General features: G+C 33.7%; 1 protein-coding gene across 11 annotated transcripts in view; it reads right to left on the bottom strand.

Annotated features, from left to right (window-relative positions):
* Positions 1–24,028, bottom strand: part of LOC120770913 (syndecan) — a 486,497-nt gene that overhangs the window by 21,428 nt on the left and 441,041 nt on the right. For 7 of the 11 annotated variants that reach the window (XM_040098598.1, XM_040098592.1, XM_040098593.1 and 4 more), the window contains exons 4-5: positions 17,325–17,607; positions 16,169–16,882 (exon numbers count right to left, since the gene is read on the bottom strand). In XM_040098598.1, coding sequence (XP_039954532.1) covers positions 16,169–16,882; positions 17,325–17,607 — 997 coding nt within the window. The remainder of the gene's footprint in view (positions 1–16,168; positions 16,883–17,324; positions 17,608–24,028) is intronic. The other 4 variants (XM_040098601.1, XM_040098599.1, XM_040098603.1 and 1 more) reach the window with 4 other exon arrangements.

Below are 24,028 nucleotides of genomic sequence, written 5' to 3' on the forward strand. Positions count from 1 at the left end.
AACGACAAAATGAATGAATGAGTGACGTATGCGCAATGTGACGATGAAGTTCGCACTAAAATGTAGGCAACAACGGAAATAGCAGTAATGTTGTTGCTGATGGCAAAATTGTTAAGCAATCATTGTATTCATTTGCTGGTACTTTTGTTAGTTTTGTTAGCGTTTTTCTGTTGAGTTGTTTTGTTTTTAGCAACTGAAATTCTTAGCTGGTGACATATTGTTGACATTTCATTTAGATGAATAACGACTTCAATAGGTTTGAAGTGCACGAACTTGGGTAAAATATTTATTTCATAAAGTGTGGTGAATCACCAGACAAAATGTTTGTTTTGTGCTTTCTGAATGCCAAATAATGTTGAAAGTAAATTAATAGCAAAAGTGTTGCTAGAGCAGATGACCTTACTAAAAGAATGTTATGTCATAAAATTTAAATATTAATTTTATGTTATTGTTATAAAATCAATTTTTTTATAAATTAAAAACCAAAATTTTTGTTAAAAAACTTGGCAACATGTTGCAGATACAAATGTTGCGAAACATTGTTTCGGAAACATATTCAAAAATAGTCTGAATTTTTTTCAAAAAAGTGTTTCCAAAAATAATGCATCTGGCATTTAAATGCCATAAATAACTTAATTGTATTTCTTGTCGGAACATATAAATTTAGTTAAAACAAATTATGCATAAAATTCAAATATTAATTTTTAGGTGATTAAATGCAAAGCTAATTTTTTAAAATAAAAAACAAAAATTTTTTTGTAAAAAAACTTGGCAACTGTGCAACAAGTTACAAATGTTGCGAAACATTGTTGCTAAAACGTATTCGAAAAAAGTGAGACTTTTTTCCTGGAATCGGTTAAACTTAAAACGTATTTCACATAATAATCGAACCTAATTATCAATCAAGAAGAATATGCAAAATATGTTTATTTGAACTTGTACAATACAAATGTTGCTGCAACAAAAACACTTACTAAGAAGAAGTTAGATTTAGATATTATTAATTATGTGATTAAATATACTTTTTAAACAAGAAAAAACAAAATATTTGTTAAAATACTTGGCAATATGTTGCAGATGCCAATGTTGCGAAACATTGTTGTTAAAAATTATTTAGGAAAAATATGAATTTTTAAGAAAAATTAGTCAATATTTAAAACATATTTCTTTAAAATAAAACAAGTGACTTTTATGTTTCTAAATGCCAACAATTTTTTAGAGCAAATTGTGTAGTACATATGATGCCAGAACAGAATATTAAGGAAACACTACCATAAGCATACATTTTTTTATTGTGTAATTAATGCTAGTTTAATTTTTTATAAATTAAGAAGCAAAATTTTTGTAAAATACACTTGGCAGCATGTTGCAGATACAAATGTTGCGCAATATTGTTGCTAAAAAATTTTGGTGGAAAATATGATTTTTTTTTAGCAAGAATAAGTTAAATGCGTTAAACCTATTTGAAAAAATGATGAAGTGGCTTTTCTTTACACAAATTTATGGTCTGAAAAATTGCATTGGAGATTTGAATAGCTGACAATGTTGCTAAACATTTTGGAAAGGATGCATAGTGACAATAAAATTGAGATTCAATTGAATTCTCATAAATATGATAAAAAATGTTTAAAAATCAAAACGATGTCTTTTGCAAATGTTGCATACATATTACGAAACATATTTTTTTGGGAGCCCTCAAGCATAGCGATATTCGCTTTGAAATGTTCCACCCTCCACCGAACCACTTCTAGGAAATAGACATACAAGCGCATTTAATTACTTTAAGTCAAAGTCAATTTGACTTTTATTATGATTGAAAAAGTTTCTTCCACAGCAAGTGTAATTACGAGTCAGCAACATTCGAGCTGACAGACAAAAGTGACATTACAGTAAATGCACGCAATAGTAGGAAAATTAAAGAAGAAGTAAAAAATAGAAAAATGTACGTTAATGACAGCTTCAGGAAGTTTTTTCGGTTTCTATAATGTCTTTGAAGAGCAGGAAAGGAAAAAAAAAGACAAAGCAGGAAGGTGAGAGAGAAAGTATGCTTGGTTTAGTAAAACTAAATTATTCGAACGCTATTTGAAATGTATACTGTTCTTTGTAGTTGGCATGTCAAGGCAATTTTTGAAAGAAATAAACTCATTTGTGGCGTCATCACAAATGGCTTCTCTTTTTTAAATGTATTGTTTTAACTAAGCTAACTAATTGCTGATGATTATTGGGCTGAACCTGCCGCTTAATGCTCATTATTTTGAAAACATGCAAAAACTTTAGAAATAAATGCGGCTCGGTAGGAGCTCTAAGCCATTTAAGGGTCATTATTTGGCAATGTTTTGAATCATCAACGATATATTTGTCTGTAGGAGGATATTTGTTGTAGTTTTTCTATTTAAACAACTTTCTTAATACGTTTCTTTGGCTCCTAAGAAGTAGTATAATATTTAAAAAACGTAAATGCGCCTAAAGTTATGCTACATATATATATATTTGGAACGTTGAATGTAAATGCGCCTAAAGAATAATTTAATTTATGGTCTTAATGCAACTTTCACGGAATTTTTAACTTGAACTTTATGTAAAAATAAAATATAAGGAGCTTTTTATGTAATAATAACAAAAATATAATTTATAAAGTTTTTAAAAAATTCTGAAAGTTCAAAAATTTACCAAAAAAGTTTCTTTATTCGATATTACTCGAATGTTTTAATGAAAATTTGCCCAAAAATATGCTTTGCTTCTGTATGTGCTTAAAAGTATACTACATATATTTTTATTTATGGTTTAGTGGAAGTTTGACGAAACTTTTAACTTAAACTAAATATGATGAAGAATCTAAGGAGCTTTTGACATTAATATCTAAGATATATTTTACCAAATTAAAAAAAAATGGAAGTTTAAAAATTTACCAAAAAAGTTTCTTTAATCGATATTACTCGAATGTTTTAATGAAACTTTGCCCAAAAGTATGCTTTCTTTTTTTTTAAGCTTTAATGCACATTGCTCAATATGTTTAATGCAGAATTTATTAAGGAAAAAATCTAAAAAGCTAAACCCTGTTGATTTCTAATTTTTTTTTTTTTTAATTTCTTAAAAATATTTACTTCCTTCATTTAACTCGAAAAATATCATCAAAATTTTCCTGCCAAAGCACAAACTCAGTTAATTACGTGCTCATACAAATGCACAACTCAGCAAATTTAAAATGAATATACGATTATGGCAAAGCCAGCACCTCATCTATTTGCACCGGCACACTTTGGTCATAAGAAACTTCGGACCGAATGTCTATTAAAACCAAAAATCACGTCTGCATATATTCTCATTTGCTCGGACATGCTTCCAAATCAACATATTTTAAGTACGCGTACTGACGTAGCGCTGTCGAAAGTCTCAAACAAACAGATATAAATGAAAAGAGCAAAGCTAAAACGAATTTCGCAGCAAAAGCTTTATGCCAACGACAAAAATGTGCATTTCGCTCATAAATCTCAAACAATACGCAGGGGGATTGTTATTTTTTCCTACTCAACCAGCTGGCATAGCTTTATCTGTACTTTTGCATTTATGCATTGCATAAATTTAGGAGCTTTTGTATTGGTTTTGTCAGCGGGGCTGCATTTTGTGCAAGCAACTGCAGTGAAGGTGGCACAAATAGAACGACAAGTGCGCGCAATAACGCAGAGAGACACCAGAATAATGCATACGTAAGTGCACTGCGGGCACACACTCACACTTAAACCGATATATGTATGTGTGGCATGCACCAAATGGATGTGCGTGCTGATGCCATGGCACAGGTGAAGTGTAAATTTTTGCACTCACACATATCTCAATTAATACTCTTTCATTTATGTGCATATGTATGTGTGTGCGCATTGAAATAATTGCCGTAGCATGCTTTTTGGCGCAGCTGTAAATTTATGCACGAAAACGAGTATGCACGCTATAGTTTTGTTATTGCCAGATGGTGTGCGAATTTTTTTGAAAAAATATTTTTCACTTTTGCCGAGCAAAAACCGGAATATTTCGTTAATAGTGGACAATTTGAGCGCCAAAGGCAGCGGCTAGAAAACTGCATGGCGTGGCGAAAAATCAAATGAAATAAAAATCATAGCATGCTTTTAGGTGTAGCAACGCGTTAATGCATTTCGAAAAGTCAAGGTTCATAAGCGAAAAGCGCAGTTACTAGAAACCAACGAGAATATTGCAAAAATGAAATAGAAAACCACATAAAATGCTTTCAAATTGTTTAAAAATTCCACCGCAATGCTCGCGTCGAAGGTCTAAGGTTGTTGAAACAGCTATGGAGGGCGCGCATGAAACTCGAAAGTGCCTGAATGTGCAGGCGGGGACGTGAAAGGGGTCGCTGTTTGTGCACTATAGCGCTTTGCACTGCTGAGTGCCTGACAGTAACGACCTTGGCAGCGCAGTCGAACCAAAGCGAGGGTGCAGCGCAGCGCAGAGGAGAACATCAAAACTCAACTGCCAATTCAGTGGGACTCGCTGCGCTTTGGTGGTGCGAAAGGCGCACGCTACCTTGCTGGCAGGTCGGGTCAAATGCCAGCTGACGCAAGCAGATAATGTTGCTGAACCCACTGTTGCTTGAAAGGCACTCCTTTTACATGGCTGTACAGTTGTGTGCGCGCATAATCAGAGAAGGTTAAGGCAAGTGACGTAGAAGCCAGGGCATCAGCGCTGCGCTCGACAAGTAGTAATCAGCACTTTTAAGCAGCGGCGGCACAACAAAAGCCCGAATGAAAGTGTGAAGGTGAAGTGGAAATAGAAAGGCTGTTGAACCACGCTGGCAAACGAACTGAGACTAACTGAGACATACAAGCAATAAGCATTGCCGGCAGCCACAAGATAACTTGGCTCATTATGCTTGTGGGCCTAAAATGTTTTAATGTGGCTAATGGCGATTTTGCGGGTGGGAAATAAGAGGCGGGAAGTAGAAAATGTAGTAGTTTCGAGTAACGAATTGTGTAGGAAAAAATTTAAAAAAACCAAAAAAAATGGATATCAATGGCAGAATTTTCAATGTTGGAAAAAATTTCCGAAATAAAAAACGATAAGAAAATAAAAGAATATGTAATAACAAAGAAAATAATTACAATTAGAAAAATAATAAAGGAAAAAATAACTTTAAAAAAAATGTAAAGAGAGACAAGGACTCGAGGGACTAAGTGAGTTCGTATGACAGCTATATGCTATAGTAGTTCGATCATCATTTCATCAAATATTGTAACTATGTCTTAGATAATAATCTGTGGCAGTTCATGAAGATATCTCGTCAAATAAACAAGTTTTTTATAAATGGATTCGATTTTGGTAGTTCAGTTTGTATGACAGCTATATATATTCTATGATTGTTCGATCGAGAAAATTTCTTCAGGTATTGTAACTCTGTCTTTGGTAATAATCTGTGCCAAATTTCTTAGAGATATCTCGTCAAATAAAAAAGTTTTCCTTACAAAAACCAGATTTCGATCGATTTTTAATAATAACAAGTAAGGAAGGGCTAAGTTCGGGTGTCACCGAACATTTTATACTCTCGCATGATAAAGTGATAATCGAGATTTCATTATCCGTCATTTACATATTTTTCAAATACCGTATTTGTGTATAGTTTTGTTCCGCTATCATCATTGGTTCCTAATGTACATATATATTATACAAAGAAGGCATCACATGGAATTCAAAATAGCGTTATATTGGAAGAAGGCGTGGTTGTGAACCGAACGTCACGTCATCAAGGTGTTAAGAAAATATTATATACCGAATTTCATTGAAATCGGTCTAGTAGTTCTTGAGATAAGGTTTTTGGCCCATAAGTGGGCGAGGCCACGCCCATTTTCAATTTTTAAAAAAAGTCTGGGTGCAGCTTCCTCCTGCCATTTCTTCCGTAAAATTTAGTGTTTCTGACGTTTTTTGTTAGTCGGTTATAGCACTTTTAGTGATTTTCAACATAACCTTTGTATGGGAGGTGGATTGGTTGTTATCCGATTTCTTCCATTTTTGAACTGTATTTGGAAATGCCTGAAGAAAACGACTCTGTAGAGTTTGGTTGACATAGCTATAGTAGTTTCCGAGATATGTATAAAAAACTTAGTAGGGCCCCGCCCATGCCCACTTTTCCAAAAAAATTGCGTCCAAATATGCCCCTCCCTAATGCGATACTTTGTGCCAAATTTCACTTTAATATCTTTATTTATGGCTTAGTTATGACACTTTATAGGTTTTCGGTTTTCGCCATTTTGTGGGCGTGGCAGTGGGCCGATTTTGCCCATCTTCGAACTTAACCTTCTTATGGAGCCAAGAAATACGTGTACCAAGTGTACCATCATGATATCTCAATTTTTACTCAAGTTACAGCATGCACGGACGGTCGGACGGACAGACAGACAGACATCCGGATTTCAACTCTACTCGTCACCCTGATCACTTTGGTATATATAACCCTATATCTGATTCTTTTAGTTTTAGGACTTACAAACAACCGTTATGTGAACAAAACTATAATACTCGCCTTAGCGACTTTGTTGCGAGAGTATAAAAAGTTTTAAACGAATGCTTTTTTATATAAACGCTCACGAAAATAAATTCAGAAACAAATTGAAAATACTAAAAAAAAGAACATCTAAAGAAGCAAATTGAGCGGAAAGCTGTTGCCAGTCTGATGTCATATAACATCGACATCCATATATATCTATAGATACATATATACTTCTATATGCATATCAAACCAACCATTAACACCCTGAGCCCTTCCACTGATTACGCTGCTGCATAAAGTATCTTTCAAAGCAGAGCAAATACCAGTAAAGTAAAAAACGGTGTACAAAAACAAAAGCAACGCGCACAAGCATTCATCCGCATCACTCTGGCGATATTCATTCAGTCATTTATCAGGAAAAGGATTGATTTGAAATGTTTGATTTGGCAGGTTTGATTTGAAGAGACGCGTCAAGTCAGCGTTTACTACATCCATCATGTGAGTGTGGGAGTGTGCGTAGGTGTCAGTGTGTAGTTGAAGAGTCAGCGAAAATTTAAAATAACAATAAAAAGTGTTTGAAATTTACTTTCGCTGCTTTTCATTTACTTGTGTAATATTTCTCTTGTGGTCCACCGTCATTTATCAGACGTTTTTCGACAATTCAACCTTTAAACCCTCTTCTCTTTGTAACTGCGTTGTTGAGGAAGCAGCAAATCCCACTTTTGGTGTTGTCGATTGTGAAATGCTAACTCTTTTTTCATTTAACCTAAGGTTATATTGTGGCAAAGATGTTTGCTGTGTGGTCTAATGGTAAAAGGTGATCAATAATTTAAGGAGTACACAGCGTACATAACAGTTAATTCAATTTGATTTTTGCTCGACGTTCGTTGGGTTTCTGACAAGAATGTGGAGATGTTGAACAACACTAGTGGCCATAAATTTGATATTATTTGTCAAGGTGTCTGTGTGCTATTCTGATATGAGTTGTTGGAGTAATATATTGCGCTTGTCACATGTCGATCAATTTGAAGGGATTGAAGTAAATTGAGTGTAAATCAATCAAAACAAGCTTTAAATTGCCAATAGAGACAGAAAATAAGTTATGAACTTATTTGAAAAGAGTTGGTAGTAGTTAACTGTTTTTGTACTGCATTACATATGTAATATCGGTCGACTGTAAAACATAGCTGCCATACAAACCGGCCGATCAAAACCTAGTTTATATATGGGAAACTTTTTTATTTGACAAGATTTATTTACGAAATTTTGCATAGAGTATTTTTCAAGGCAATGTAATATTCTTTGAATATTTCATTCAGATCGGACTAATATTGCATGGAGCTGTCGTACCAACTGACTATTCTAAGTCAAGTTCCTGTTAGAAAATTTAATGTAGTTGGCAATATATCTCCACGAAACTAGACACGAATTATTGCCGAAGGCAAAATTATAATCTCTGAAGATTTCATTCAGATCAGTCAACTATAGCATATAGCTGCCACACAAACCGACCGGTCAAAATCAAATTATTGTATGAAAAACTTCTTTATTTGACAAGCTAACTTCCCGAAATTTCGCATAGATTATTTTTAAAGACAGTGATACAATCTGCGAATATTTTATTCAGATCGGACTACTATAGCATATAGCTGCCATACAAACTGAATGATCAAAATCTATATAATGAACTTTTTCTACCCTTCTATGCTAGGAAAAATGCCCCTAAGAACGGTATTAAGCTTCGGTGCATCAGAAGTTACCATCTTTACCTTTTATTTTGTTATTAATATATATTTTCTACATTATAGATTTCCATACATGAGTGCAATGAAGTCATCAACGGCTGGCGTCAAAAGCTTTCAACAAAGCAATCATATGTCTGTGAAGCCATTATGCGTCACACTCGCTGAATAGCTGAACTTCGACTTTGTTTATGCATATTGTGCATATTGTTTGCCCATTGCATAACCTTCAATAGTTGCCGCCAACAAAGCACAAGAGTCAGCTTTCGCTAACTTCGCCAACACTCTTTCTCTGTCTCTTCACATTTCCTGCGCTTAGTTCTGCGAAAATCCATTTCAACAACCTTTGCGTGCACATTCAGCTGTCTAACCTTTTGTTAGCACCCTTTCCATCCATGCAACTGACTTCGCCGTTTATTTATTTACTCACACTCTTGCGTTAAATCTTTGTTTATGTATGAATATGTATATATATGTGTTTCTTTGTGTTTACGTATGTGTTTATGTGTTTGCATAAGCCTGTTTCACAGTTAGTTACTCGCATTTTCCTTTTGATCGATTATTTGTCGTGAGGCTTGCTGCCAACTGCCATCACATACACAAGAACAAAACACTTTTATAACTTTGTGTGTGTGTGTGTTTGTTTGTTAAAAGTTGCCGACAAAGCGTAGGTGTTGCTGCTGCAACTGTTGTTAACTCATTTCATCGCTGCTTGATGATGTGTTTGATGGCATTGTTAATGTCGCCAATTGTTTGCGCAGCGCTTAAAGCGAAATTTTTATAACAAATACACTTGTAAGCCTGCTGTGAACGCACACACAAGCAACTCACATGCATATTCAGAAATGTTTTTTGTATGTATGGTGTATAAATATTTCTTCAACTCATCGATGTTGCTGTTTACTAATGATGTGCGCTTTTGCCTGGCGGTAAGAAATACCAATACATGCATACATGCATATATGTTTACATATATGTATATACAAGTATTCAGATACACATATGCTTTCATACGAACGCATGCGTGTGTGCGTTTTTATAATGAGCAATTCATTTTGCGCCGAGATTTGTTTGTGCGACTGCTCTTTTCCACTTCATATACATATAAACACTAGGGTGTCCATTATTTTCCAAGTTAAAATTTTTGGCTCAAGCTCCCACTAAAATTTTAGCTTTTTTCCTCAAAAAAAAGTATCCAACATAAACAAGTAAAATAAATAGTTTTCGTGCCTAAATCATTTAACTTTTTCATATATTTTGCATGAGATTTTTTGCAATAAAGTCTTAATCCCCAAAACCAAGGAACCTACATCTTTAATAATAAGATATTCTTATATCAGATTTTCTGCGCTACAAAAAAGGTCTTAATATTTTTTGCCGTAAAAAGCTTACTTTAAAAGTATACGCTGTTAAAATTATGCATCAAATGTACTGTATTTACAAAGTACACCATGTCGTATGAGCAACACTGTGTAAATGACCTGTATGAAGGCTCAGTACATTTGAAATGTAAGTTTAACCGCGCATAACTTTTAAAGAAGTTGTTTCATCGAAAAAAAAATTGAAAAAAATATATTTTGAAGACAAATTTTGAAAAAAATTAAAAAAAAAAAATTGGAAAAAAACTTGTGCATGAAGATAATTTTTTTAATAAATTTGGAAAACAATTTTTGTAACAAAAAAATCGTTAAAAATTAAAAAACAAAAAAATTGGAAAACAATTTGTGCACGAAGATAAAATTTTCAAAGTTTTCGGTGTACTTGTTTAATGAAAATGATTAAAAAATTCAAGAATATGATCTAGGCACGACTTAAGTTGAAAATAAAGAAATTTAAATTGAAAATTTTTTAGCGCCAAAATTGAAACTTCAAGCAGCGTCGGCAAAAAAAATAAAAAATCAACTTGTTAAATAACGCACACCCTAAAATACATACATATACAATTCATCGCTGTATTTTTACTTTCATTCCTCTTCCTTACACTCAACTCCACCGCTTCGCTAACGTCATTCGAGACTTTTGCTTTGTACAGCCGCCTGATAATGAGCAACATTGGCTCAACATGGCGTGTATTTATATACAAGTATATGTATCTGTACTTTCATATTCCGCTTGTGCGCCCATAAGTATGCTTTTGATATGCACACAATCAGATTAAATCTTGTGTCAAAAATGGCATAACTTACATACAACGGCCGACAACAAAGGCTGTCAGTGAAGTCAAGGGCGAAAGGTGAAGGCGGCAAGTTGTTGACAATTGCAGGCAATAATAAAAAGAAATGCAGAAAGGGAAAGAGTTAAGTAAAGAGTGGCACAGCGAATGACTGATTAAGGTTATTATTGGTAAAATTTCAGGTACTGAGCAACTATGGCTTGGATATTGATGTGTTTTCGTGTAATTTTTATTGAAAATAGTACGATAATGAAACTTGTGTTATATTAACAGCTTTATAAATTGTAGGGTGACTCATAGGACATCATAAATCTTAAATCAATAAATCAAGAAATCTGATTCACGAAATCAGATTAAATTGAGAAAGTTTTCGGAGCATTGCTGGAGATTTTTCTTGCTATGTAAGCTTATGATAGGTTTGGTTTGAAAACTTGATTATAGGCTCTACTCTTGTACATATCCGTAGTACATTGTAACCTTCGAAATTTATGCTTCCAAGCTGTGATCTGGAGAAATCTGTATTGATCTATTCAACCTTCCTTCCGCAGCCAACGTATTCTTCAGACCTATACCCAAGCGACTATTTCCTGTTCTCAGATCTCAAAGATCTAAAGAGTGTTCGCTGGGAAGACATTTTCGTCAAATGAGGAGGTGATCGCCGAAATTGAGGCCTATTTTGAAAGAAAGAGTCAAACGAACTACAAAAATGGTATCGAAAATTTGGTGGGTCGCTATAATCAGTGTATCACCCTTAAAGGGAATTATGTTGAATAACAAAAAAAGATTTTTTTCAAAAAATGTGTTACATAATAGTACGCCGGGTATTTTTCAATTGACCTGATTGATTTTGTCTTTTTATGCCATTTTGAGATGAAAATTTCTTCAAAAACAAACGACCTTTTTGGGAAGCCGCCAAGTCGTCAAAAAAATAAATAAATAAATAAAATTTTAATTAGTTCTTCGAACTTCTCTTCATCTATGATAGTACATATTAAAATTTTTTGCTGTATGAATTCGAATTTTAAGTAGAAGAAACTTCTTCGCAGCCTTTTTTTTGTCCTCCCGTAGATATATTAAAATATTGTAGATAATAAGCGTTCTCATGGTATCCTTTCGCTTTCGTATTGTTCTAATTTTTTTCGTTAAATAACCTAATCGAACCATTTAACTATTTTTCGGAGAATAAACCAGTAACTCGAAAGTATTGCATAGCTTTAGGCGCTATTCATATTTTTTTGCGGCGATATTGTAAAAAATATTGTAAATATGGTTTGCATGACGTAAAATAATTAAAAATCTTAATCGTATTAACATGTGTGTATATAATTGATTTAAAAGTCTACAAATCAGTTTAACTGCTTAAATACTATATATGTATACATATGTATGTATGTATATGTGTAAGTATTCTAGAAAAAATGCATAATAATATAAACGACTTACCTGCTTGCTGCAAATCATAAGTGTTGTAAACGTAATACTACACCTAAACACTTAACAACTACGATTATTGTAGTTTTAAAGCATACTTTTAGGCTGCATTAGCATTGCTAAATGCAATTAGGCTTATTTTAGTTGATCGCATTAATTTAGCGGCATTTCATTAAAACGTTGTGACTCATTGTAAACATGTTGTCTGCAACGGTGCCCAAATGCGCCCAAAAGTATGCAACAAAACTATTAATGAGTGATATTTATACGCTATTAATGCGAATATTTGCATAACATAATAATAATTTAGTATTACAACAATTGATGTGGAAATATTATAACTAATATTGTGACTGCTGAAATTTTGTATTAAAAAATCAAAATATGTTTAATTTGGCATGCACAAATAATCACTAAAAATTACAAATTAAAAGTACTCCACTAATTAACTAGCTACAAATAATGCGAATGACAAGCAAATTTATACGCTGTGTGTTACAATTAATAAATTACAATACAAACAACATCTTTTACAACAACATTTGTTACATGAAACTACAACTACAATGTGCACTACAGTATGTACCACAAGTATGGAGACTACTTAGTGCGAGATTTTACATGAAACCGCAAATAATTTGGCGTCAATGAAATGGAAACACGAACCACTAAACACGAACACACGAACACACGCACACACATGTACATATGAAACGAAAACGGACCGGTGAAGGCATATGTGAGATGAGGCAATGGTTGTATGACTAAAATGGCGGCATGAACGTTTCGCTGAGTTGAGTAATTTGAGCTTGTATGTGTATAAATGCTATGAAAATAAATATTTTTTATGCAAATAATTGGACACATTGCAAACAAATAGGCTAGTATGCGACGAATATTGGTATCGACTGTAATGACCGTGTTGCAATGATTGAGTAAATCAAATGCATGAATGACTGCGTAATTGTGTAAACAAATCGACACGTAACACTGTGGCAACTGGATTAATATGCGGCATAAATATTTATTTATTCAATGTGAGTATAAATTTGTTTTTGTTGTTTTTATTTTTGCTTGTTATTCATATTTTGTTCAGCACTTTGCTTTGGGTGAGTGTGAGTGACTGCTTGTTATGGTGTGAGTAGTGTGAAAGAGAAAGCTATTAACTGCTTTTTTGGCAGCTTGCTAGACAAGGCGCAGATGAGGGCATGCAGCCAGCGCACATGAGTTGGTTGAGCTACGCGCAGGCAGCTGTGGGCTGATGTGTTGCAGCGTTTTTTATATATTCTTTATTTTGATTTTAATTGCGCGCGTTTACAAGAAGCTTAGCTTTTGTGTTTTTTTGTAATATTTTGAAATTTTTTCCAGTAATTTTTCGAGTATTAGATCTTGCTGGAATTTTTGAACGCCAGTTTGTCAGTTTCAAAATTATTTCAATTACTTTCAAATGGGTTTATAGTCATAACCAAGGTGCAAAAAATAAAAAAAAAATATAAAAAATTATTAAATATTTACAGTTAAATTGTAATAAAAAATAGCGGGAAATAAATATTTTTAAATTATCAAAATTTGCAAGCTGGCTTCGATATCAAAAAAAAAATCGTTTTAAATAATTCCGTTTGGTTTAAATTGTAATAAAAGCTGCCTCCTGATTATCAAAATATTTTTTTTTTAATTCTGCTTGGTTTACATTGCAGTGGAAACTTCTTCTTGCTTTCAAAATATGTAACTTGTTTTAATTGCAATAAGATAACAATTTGTAAAATATTTGGCCCTCAATGCCTTCTTAGTCGATATTTTAGCATTTTCTTCTTTAAGTAGATACTTTTTTTTACCACAAATCTTAATTAAATTTATCAAATTCTGATGCCATAGACTCAAAAGTTTTATTTTTTAGAAGGAATTCTTAATACTGTAATCAAAAATTTTATTTAGATCAACTTCTAATCAAAACTGCTGTTGCTGCTCATATGAAGTATATATTTTTTTATTCCATAAATAAACCATTTTTTATTTTGTCACCATTGCCTTCAATCCCGAAAATATTTTTGCATGTCTTTTAGAAAAACAATGAATTTCATTTTCCGAAAGCGAGTTGGAGTTTTTAAACTTCTGTTCTTTAAAATCTGCTTTTTTTCCGTTTTCAAAAAAAATATTATTTTAATCAAATATTTTCCTATTTTCTCTATTAAAAATACTTTTCTACCGGTACTAATAATTAATTTTCTCTTCCTCAACTGTTCTCTCTCATAACATAATCTGTTTGTCTTTTGTTTCTAAATATTGAAAGCTGAGCGGCTGCAAATACATATTACATATAGCAAAGCTTTAGGCGCATTGTTTGTCAGACTAATATTTACTTCGTTGTATAAGCAAACAAGCTGAGTATATAAACAGCTAAGTGCTAAGCACTCTTTACAGAGTTGCATGATACACAAGATCAAGCTTAGCCTATTGTAAACAAGGAGGTAATTGAATATAGTAGTATAGTTTTTGGCGCAAATATTGAAAACTATTGTTATACAAAACAAATTTTAAGTGCTCAGTGGCATGAGAGAGGAGAAGAAATAAATATTTTTAATAATGTAAAGGATTCGTATGCCGATATACGCAGTTGCTTACTGGCTATAAAAAATTGTCGTATACCTTCAGGCTGTCTTTTCTTTTGTCTGCGATTTGACGTCGAGAGAAAAAGAGAAACTTTCATACAATTTCAAATAAACAAAGCACCACAACTGGTTTGAAATATACGAGCTCGTTAAGTAATTCTTAGCATATATTTAGGAGCTTATATACTCGCTGTCCAAGTTTTTGGTCAAATGTATAGGTTGACGAAATTATTGCAGGCATTTAGTCAGCTTGGTAATTTAAGATCTCTTGCAGGTGGCAAATAAAAAATTTTGAATGCGAACAGGCAAGTTACTTAATTTAAAAAAAATGTAGTATACCTTTAGGCTGTTTGTTTGTTTTGTCTGTGATTTGGCAACGAGCGAAGAAGACATCTTTTTGATATGATTTTCAATAAAAAAGCACCAGAACAGATTGCTTTGCTAAGCAACTGGTTTGAAATTTTATGGGGTTGTTAAAACTTTTTAGCATACCTATAGGAGGTTATATAATATTTGAAAGTATAGCTTTCAGGTGCTCAGGTATTTTTATTTTTGCACAATGAGGGTTCAAAGCTTAAACTTTTTAATGATTAGCTATCTATGACTTGGCATCCAGAGAGAAAAGTGAGTTTTTGGAAATAACTCTAGCTGAACAAGGCGCCAAAATTTATTTTTTGTTTAAGAAACTACTCCGAAACTAAATGAATTCGTTTAGAAATCTTTTGCATACTTATAGGAGGTTATATACTCCTTGAAAGTATAGATTTAGGGTGATCAAGTATTTGTATTTTTGCACTATTATTTTTTGTTTGAGAAACTGTTTCGAATTTACATGAATTCGTTTGAAAAATTTTCATCATATTTCTAGGAGGTTATGTATTCTTTGTAAGTATACCCTTAGGATGCTCAAGTGTTTCTATTTTTGCGGTACTAGGGTTAAAATCACATTATGGTATCTAAATTGAACCTGTGAAAAGCTTGAATAAAAAAAATTAAAAATTTTTTTATAATGGGGTATTTTATATACTCTTAGCTTGTCGATTGTAAATGTTGTACATACGAAGTAAATAGAGCCTGACAAGTGACATGCCTAATTTTTACGTAATGAAGTTTAGTAATATATTCTTTCCAACCTCAGACCTCTTGTTAAAAAATTCCTCGAAAAAAAAATTATATGGCATCCCTAAACCTGTTGCTCGGTTGCTGCTTCTCTCTTTTCTTCTTCTTCATTCATCGGATTTATAAGTAAATATTAAATAATAAACAAAAACAACACAAACTACAAAAACAAAAAATGACACAAATAATGACTTCAACTAAATAATAAACGAAAAGACTCAGCATGCGTCAGAGCATGGCCAAAATGCTTAAATGTGCACACAAATGTGATGAACAGAAACTAAATTACTGCAAGGACAAATAATTAATTGACAATGTGACAACCAAACTGAGCGCTGCATTAGCGTGACTAGCCAAACAAAACAAAGAAAACAAAAAAGAAGACAAAAAAACGAGCAAACACAAAACACAAAAAGCGCACAGGAAAATCATAAAACAAATACTAAGTGGTAACCAACACAAAACCAACAACAAAAGCATGAAGTAATAATAATTTAATAAGGGTTTTTAGCAAATTTTAGGTAAAATGCACTAAACCAAAAACAATTAAAAATAGGTAAAAGCAAATATATTTGGAAAACAAAGAAAAGCCACTGACGTTCAATGTCCTGGTCGACGCTGCCGCCGCTCTTGGTATTCGGCTCCGTGCCATCAATATACACTTCGGTATTGTCGTCCTCTTCGTGCACGCGACCGTCCTCATCATCCTCGTCATCGTCCTTGTTATCCTCATCGTAAGTGTCATCGAATTCATCCTCTTCATCAGCGTCCACAACATGCTCGTCTTCGTCATGCGACGAGCTAAAGATCGCCTTGTGATCATTGCTGCCGCTGCTGCTGCCAGTGGTGGTAGTGGTGGACGATGCGGTGGTGCTGCTTGTGTTGGTGCCATTCTCCACCACAGCGGTTGGTTCTTTGCCCAGACCGAAATCGTTTTTGGGTTGATGTGGACGTTCAATGAGCACCTCGTGCTCATCATCGTCATCCACATCGCCCGTGTGATCATCGTCATCGTCGTCACGATCACCATCACCACTGCCGGCAAATGAGCCAGCGCCGCCCAGCTGCTGTTTGGCGTCGTCATCATCGCCTTCGCCGAGATCGAAGTCTTCGTCGTCTGTGTGCGCAGCGCCGCCTGCAGGGTAGTGAGGTGCTGCGGGTAAGTGGGTTTGTTGGACTTGGTTGGGGTATAGGTATGAGCCGCGATTTTTGCCCGCCGTCGCAGAGCTTGTGGTGGTGGTGATGTGGGTGAGAGTGGGTGTATTTTGATTTGTGGTGGTGGTGGATGGAGACGTTTGTTTCGTCGTGGTGGCTGTTGATATGAACGATGGCAATGATATTGATTTGATTGCATTAATGTCTTTTTAAAGTGTGTACAAATGTATGTGGGGAATTGCGATAAATTTCGATAAATTTTCATTAATTCAGTAGAAGGAAAGGTGGTGCAGTTTTTTTTATTCCGAAAGTATTGTCGCTCATTAACGGAACGGTACGGTTTGTTACAAAAAATTTCAAAATCAAAAGTGTGTGAGTGAGAAGAGTGTGTAGGTGAAATTTTGATAGTGAATTGTGTGGAGAGTGAGCGAGTGAGTGAGTATGACAGTGAATATGAGAGATAATTTGCGTGAGCGTATAGAAGATATATGTTGGAATGAACAGATGATAAATAAAGACGATAGTGAATGATATTGATTTATGTATGATATGTAGTTGAATATAGGCATTGAATATGAAAATGCTCGTATGATCTTTACCAATTGTATTGAGGCCAGTGTTGCTACCACTATTGCCACCGATGATGCCTGAATTGCTGCCGCTATTACTGCCAATGATTGTGCCACTATTCGTTTGATGATGAGTTCTACTGGTGATGAGATCGTCGTTGTCGTCGGTGGTCAAAACTGTATTATGTTTACCCGATTGTGTGTGTATATTGTTTCCGCGATGCGATGGCTGTAGATCGGTGGAGGAGTCTTCGTCATCTGGACCAAAACCGGAACCGGAATAATCGGGATCCTTGTCTAAATCATCGTGCAGCTAAAATAAGATAGGAAGAATATATAAAAATAATTAGTACTTTGAATGATTTATATATTTAAATCGATAAAACAAGATTTATCGATAGTTTTTAATCGATCATTATAAGTAAAGTAAGTGAGCAATTTTGAAATATAGTAATACGGTAATGGAAATTCCTTTGTAAAGGTCGAGTTATCGATGGGTTTAGTTTAGCAAGTGATTTAAATAAATAAAATAAATCATGACCACAAAACGGTAGAAGTTTTTGTTGAAAACGCAGAGTAATTAAGAACTAAATAACCATTGCTCAGTTAAATGCTGCAAAATGTAAATTAATCGAAAAATATCGATAATTTGTAATCGAATATATGTATTATCGATACGTTTTATAACATAAATAAACAGATAGTAACGCGCGCTGTTTTAGCAACGAGTTATAATACATCGAATTTTTTAAAGAAGATTATCAATACATGTTGAATTTAAGCAAGTGATATCGATGAGTCATGGCATCAATTTTAAACCGGAAAGGCGGAAAAAGCACAAATAATTAACTATTATTCATTTAAATAATTTGTATTTTTCAATCACTAAATAACACTTCGATAACTTATAATCAAATATATTATCGATAAGTTTTGTGGTACAAATAAAGAAATAGCTACTAGCGCTGCTTTTAAAATGAGTGTTTTTGCATGGATTTTCAAAAGAAGATGATATTTAAATTAGGGATATCGATAAATCATGACAAGAAATTTTAATCGAAAATGCGGAAACTTAAAATGAGAATAATCACTATTCATTTATATTACTTGTATCTTGTAATCGATAAGAAAATATCCGATAATTTGTAATCGAGTAAATTATCGATAAGTGTTGCAACCCAATTACACAAATAGCAACGAGCACTTTTTTGTAGAAATGGGAATATTGTGTCAATTGTTTAAAAAAAAGATTATTATGTCTCTGGACAAGTGATTTCGATAAATTATGAACTATAATAAAATGAGTTTTAAAATGTAAAGTAGCTTTGTTCAATAGTTTTTGTGTCAAGCTATTGTTTGGTCTCCGAATCCCTATTTAAAATATGCAATCTCTGTAAAATTTCAAAAATATTCGAATACAGTTAAAGAACAACTCGGGTTTTTAAATTAATTAAGAACAGCATTTGTTAGATAATATGGTTAAAATCGATTAACGGTGTTTATCAGAAGCATTTTGATTTGGAATTAAACTAATAAGGCTGCATGAAATTTTCATCGCTATCGATATACATATTGTTAAAATCGATAACATGTTGTTATCGAAATCGATTTGATTCGCTATTGAACTCATAAAATTGTAGGAAATTTACAGAATGAAATTTTTTGATGGAACTTTTTTAATGTTAAATTGTAATACTCGATATTTTCAATAAATTGCCGATAAAATTTGAATGCATACTTTTCAGAACAGATAAAGACATATCAAAAGGAGCCTTTTCTATTTTTAATCTTTGGTAATTTTTTTATTTTATCATAAGCGACAACAATCAAAATTATGAATTAAAATTTTATCGATTTATCGATATACAAAATTTTTTAAATTTTCGGAAGGTAACTTCTGGAGAGTTTAATACCAAACGCATTATACATACTAGTTATATGTAGTTTATTTGGAAATCCACACATTTTATCGATTAACCGATACCAAAAAGTATTTAAGTATTGGGTAGGTACCTGCTGGAGAGTCAAAAACTGCAAAAAGTTTAATTAAAGTATATTTGTAAACTCACAAAATGTATCGATTAAATGATATCAAGAAATTATCAAAAAAAAAGATCGATAAACCGATACCAAACATAAATTGATATTTAAAAGTGCCTAAATTTTCGTTAGGTTCCTTCTGGAGAGTCAAAAATGGAAAAAATTGATTTGTATTATATTTGTAAATGCACAAAATTCATCGATTAGCCGATGTCAAAAAATTATCGAAAAAAATATTAAAAGTTTACTTAAATTTACTTCAAAAACATTTTTTAAAACATTTAGATTAAAACCTATGCTAGAATGTAATTATTCATCGATTAATCGAAAGCTTAGCGATACTGTAACAACGAAAAAGCTTTTCCTGGAAAGCAATAAATTAAATATTTAATTTATTAAAGCGTAAAATGATGAATTATTTAATTTTCACTAGTCATTTACTGAACAACAACTGTTACCAAGAAAGTTTCAACCCACCAACTTCTTAGCAAGCACAAACTTAACTGTGCCACCACTTCTGCAGAACAGTTGCGGTTTGGCCAAACTCCTTGTGGCACATATTTATCCTAGCGCTGGAAAGGGTCAACACAAACGCCGCTTACATAAAATACGCTGCCACTTCGCAAATGCTTCAAGGCAATAGTGGAACGTATAACGGCATCCATGACACGTCTCTGGCTAACCGCAATTTATGTGTCCCCGAAGTGTCAGTGTGCCATTGTGTCACTGTGCTGGTGCGTGGCGCAAGGCGTTTGTGTGGCAATAACGCAATCGCATTTCTATTTGCGCGTGAAGCTTTTACTCAGCCGCTAATATAATGCGATCGCTAATATATATTTATGCGGTCGGTACATGCCTTTGTTCGGTATATATGTATGTATATGAATTTATGCCCGGCAAATGGCTTGGCTCGTCAGCGCGTTAAAGCAAATTTATGTTGTCCGTTATGCGCGCTCTTGTGCGTGGAAATGCCGTTGACGCGTGCAAAACTTTTACGCTTACAGCAGAAAATTGCAAAAGTTTCGTACGCTTTTCTTAACTTTGGTCTAAGTTGTGGGGAGGTCGCATATCCGGTGCCATTCGCACGCAGGAAGTGGACGTGGAAGCGGAATGTAATTGAATTTAATTACAATTTTGCATTAAGCAATGTCTAATGCAGTTTTATTGCAATATTGGAAGGAGTAGCTTAAGTTAGAAGCGATTGCATATGCTTAGTGTTGTGTATTCGAAGCCGTAATAGGAATTTAGTAGACACACCCAGATTGGTAGTAAAGTAGATAAGATAATATTAAAGCAAGTTTATGATGGGAATAGAAAGCAGTTACCAAAGGAAGGTAAAACTTTTCAAAGCATGTGTATGATAGCTGCTACATTTCTAACGGTGCACCTTTTCTGCTATCGGTTACCACTTATCGATGTCATATTTTGCTGGTGAAGTTTCATATCGCAGCACTGCGGAAGTTATTAACTGTGTTAGACTTTCAGTTTAATATTTAGATATATGATTGAATATACTACATTTTTTGCTTTTGAACACTGGCAGTATGGTTTTGTTTTTTTTAGAATTTCTGTATTCCCATTGGATACTATTTCAATAATCAAGTCCTTCTAGACGTTTTAATCTTAGCCTTTTATTTCAAAAAGCAAAATTTATAAGGACCAACATTTCAATAGTTTAGAAATAACTTTGGTTTAATTCAACTATTAGAATATGACTCCAAATAATATCTGATTTATACACATAATGAACTATTTCGATAATTCAAGAGCGTGCGAAAATTTTTGGTTATTTTGATATTTGGCTAGAGATAACTCCGGTTGGACAGTATCCTACTATTTTCTGCACTTCCTAGACAATAGAAAATTGACGACTTAGTAAGGCAGCATTTTCAAAAACAACATGTGGGAAGTTAGGTGTTCAGAAACAATACATATGATCCAAATACCTTACTCCTTCTTTCATTATGAGGGTTTAGTGTGAAACTTTTGCAAAGTACTAATTAATGAAAAGAATTTTGCTGGTTGACCGGTTACACAGTGGCTCTCAATTTACCTAAAAAATATTTCAACTAATATTTTTTTTTGGTTTTGGTAAAAGTTGATAGATTTACATCTCATTAATTGATTGGAAATTCCAGTCTTTTTCAGAAAGGAAATGGAACTCTCTTGCGAACGATGTGACAAAGTTCGACTGTATTCGGCTTTTTAGGCTAAATATTTCTTTGTCTCGAGCAAGTGTCGTTGGGATATTGGAAGGATCACTGCAAACCATTTTGAAAGATCATTTGGGCCCAAGAAAAGTTAAAGCATTTTTTTTGAAAAACAGTGTCGTGTTAACGTCTGTGAAGAAATGCTTTCCGACTACCAGAATGTCATGAAACGTATTACTTTTGGCAATAGTCTTGAATCTATTCTTACGTCACGGAAATCAATCAGCCGGATAACCTGGCAAAGTTGAGCCGAAGTCGAAAGAACCACGTCAAAGCAGGTCAAAGATCAAGGTTATGTTGAAAGTTTTCTTCGATTGTCCAGGTCTGATGTACTCCGAATCCCTTCCGACTAACCAAACTGCTAACAAGGAATATTATTTGAGTGTTATCTGTCACTTGCGTGAAGCTGTCGTGCTACAACCACCGTGTTTGCCTGATTTAGCTCCGTTCGACTTCTGGCTAGTCAGTAAACTCATAGGACCGCACCACGGAAACCTTTTTGAGTAAATTTAAGACGTTAAACGTGCATCTCATGAAAAGCTATTCCGGAAATTGACTTCACAACTGTTTCAGGACTAGGGAAAAGCATTGATGCAAAGGTATTGGGGTAAAGGGGATTACTTTCAGGGAGTTGACATAGATTTTGAGAAAAAAATTAAGAACTTCAAAACTATGAACAATGTCTTACTATTTTTTGCTCATCGTAATACACTATAGTGGTCAGATGTCAAATATTTGTTCGTCGTCGTTTATAGCGTCGTCTTTGGCAATAAGGCATGCGAAATGGGGAGGAGAAAAATATATATGCGATATCGTAAAAACTGAGGAGCTAGTTTTCGTATATACAGAGTGACGGATAGAGGATAGATGAATATGGCCAATTCAACTTAAAGCGTCACGAGGTCTTTTCTAGGCACTGAATAATCGCTTAGGAGTCCACTTCGAACTAAATGTTATAGTAAAATTAAAAAGTGTTTATTGCATGTTGCAACATATGGCTGGCATGCGGCAACATGTCGTTATATTACATTTTAGCGCCCACTTAGTGAATTTAGCTTAATTTCCGGTAGCTCTTGCGTGCAGTGAAGGAATGTTGACAAGTTTTTTTTTTTTCCATTTCCCCTCAGCATTTACTGTTTGCAACAATTGTTGCATGCTGTTGCACGCCATAAGCAGCTACTCACAAAGTGCCAGCGGAGACTTACGTCTGATGCATTTTGAACAAAGCAATTTCGCAAAGTTGGTGTATGGGAAAAACGAAAATTGTTGAAAGAACAAATATATGTATACATATATAACTGTATATAAGTACATGCATATAAATATATGTATATGATAATATAAATATTTAATGTATATCTAACAAGTAATAAAACTGTGGTCAGTGTGAATATTTAAAATGAGCAGCAAAAAAGTGTCAGCTTCATATAGGAGCATGCCACGCATAGCTCCCTGGCTAACCCACTTTACGCCGTATTTTAGTTTTATATTTTTAGAAAACCATTTTGCTTACATTTTACTCCATTTTTGGAATTTAGAAAATTTTTTCCGCACCACGAGTTGCATGCGAGTTGGCAATTGCTCAAGTGCTTGCTGTTTATGCGTGCCACAATGGGCCAAGTGGCGGGCAATTGCTCGGCGCTCATTAGCAGTTTAGTTTTATTTGAAGAAGTTTTGTGCCGGAACCTACAAACAGCCGTACTTGTGATCATATACACATGCTTTAATAATTTTATGTGAGCAAAAACTACAGAAAGCAAGGAGTGAGTTTGAATGTGGCGCACTCAACGCACAGTTTTTCTTTTGATTGCCGGAAAGTGGGCAACAAGCACTAGTTTGTAATAGTTTTTATGCGAGAAAAAGTTGTGCAGTTTCACTTTTGTTGTTGGAGTGCGAAAGTGAGTTCAAGTAAGTTGCTTAGGGGAGTTGGAGTTTGAGTACTAATTTGAGTGTTAGTTGGAGTTTGTATGTGAAATCAAATTAGAGTTAAGGTTTGAGTATGAGTGCAGTTTTTATTTTTAAATTGTGATTTAAAGTGAGTGAGAGTTTAAAAGTGAGTGCGCAGATAAAATTTGAGAGACTTCGAATATTGATTCGAATTCGGTCTCTGTTTGAGTTCTTTTGGCTTTGGAATTTGAGCACATATTTCTGCCAATTACACTCTGATTTAATGTGTTATTTGAGCATAAAGCTAAATTTTAAAATGAGTTTGAACAGAATTTTTAAAATCATTCGAATTTACGTTCCTTTTGAGTTTTTTTTGTTCAATTGGATACTAATTATGTGTTTGCTATTTAACGTCATAATTAAAGTTTTAAATCAGTCGTATTTGAGTACTTGAGTGCTAGAGCTGTTAATTTATAATTCTAATTCGAACTTAGTGAAGTCATTGGATGTTTTTTTTCCTCGATTGAACCTAGAATATGAATTTAATTTGAACTTTGAGTTTAAGCAACAATTTGAGTTTGATTTTGAAACGTAAAT

This window comes from Bactrocera tryoni, chromosome 3 (genome assembly GCF_016617805.1).
Source record: "Bactrocera tryoni isolate S06 chromosome 3, CSIRO_BtryS06_freeze2, whole genome shotgun sequence".
Classification (NCBI taxonomy): domain Eukaryota; kingdom Metazoa; phylum Arthropoda; class Insecta; order Diptera; family Tephritidae; genus Bactrocera; species Bactrocera tryoni.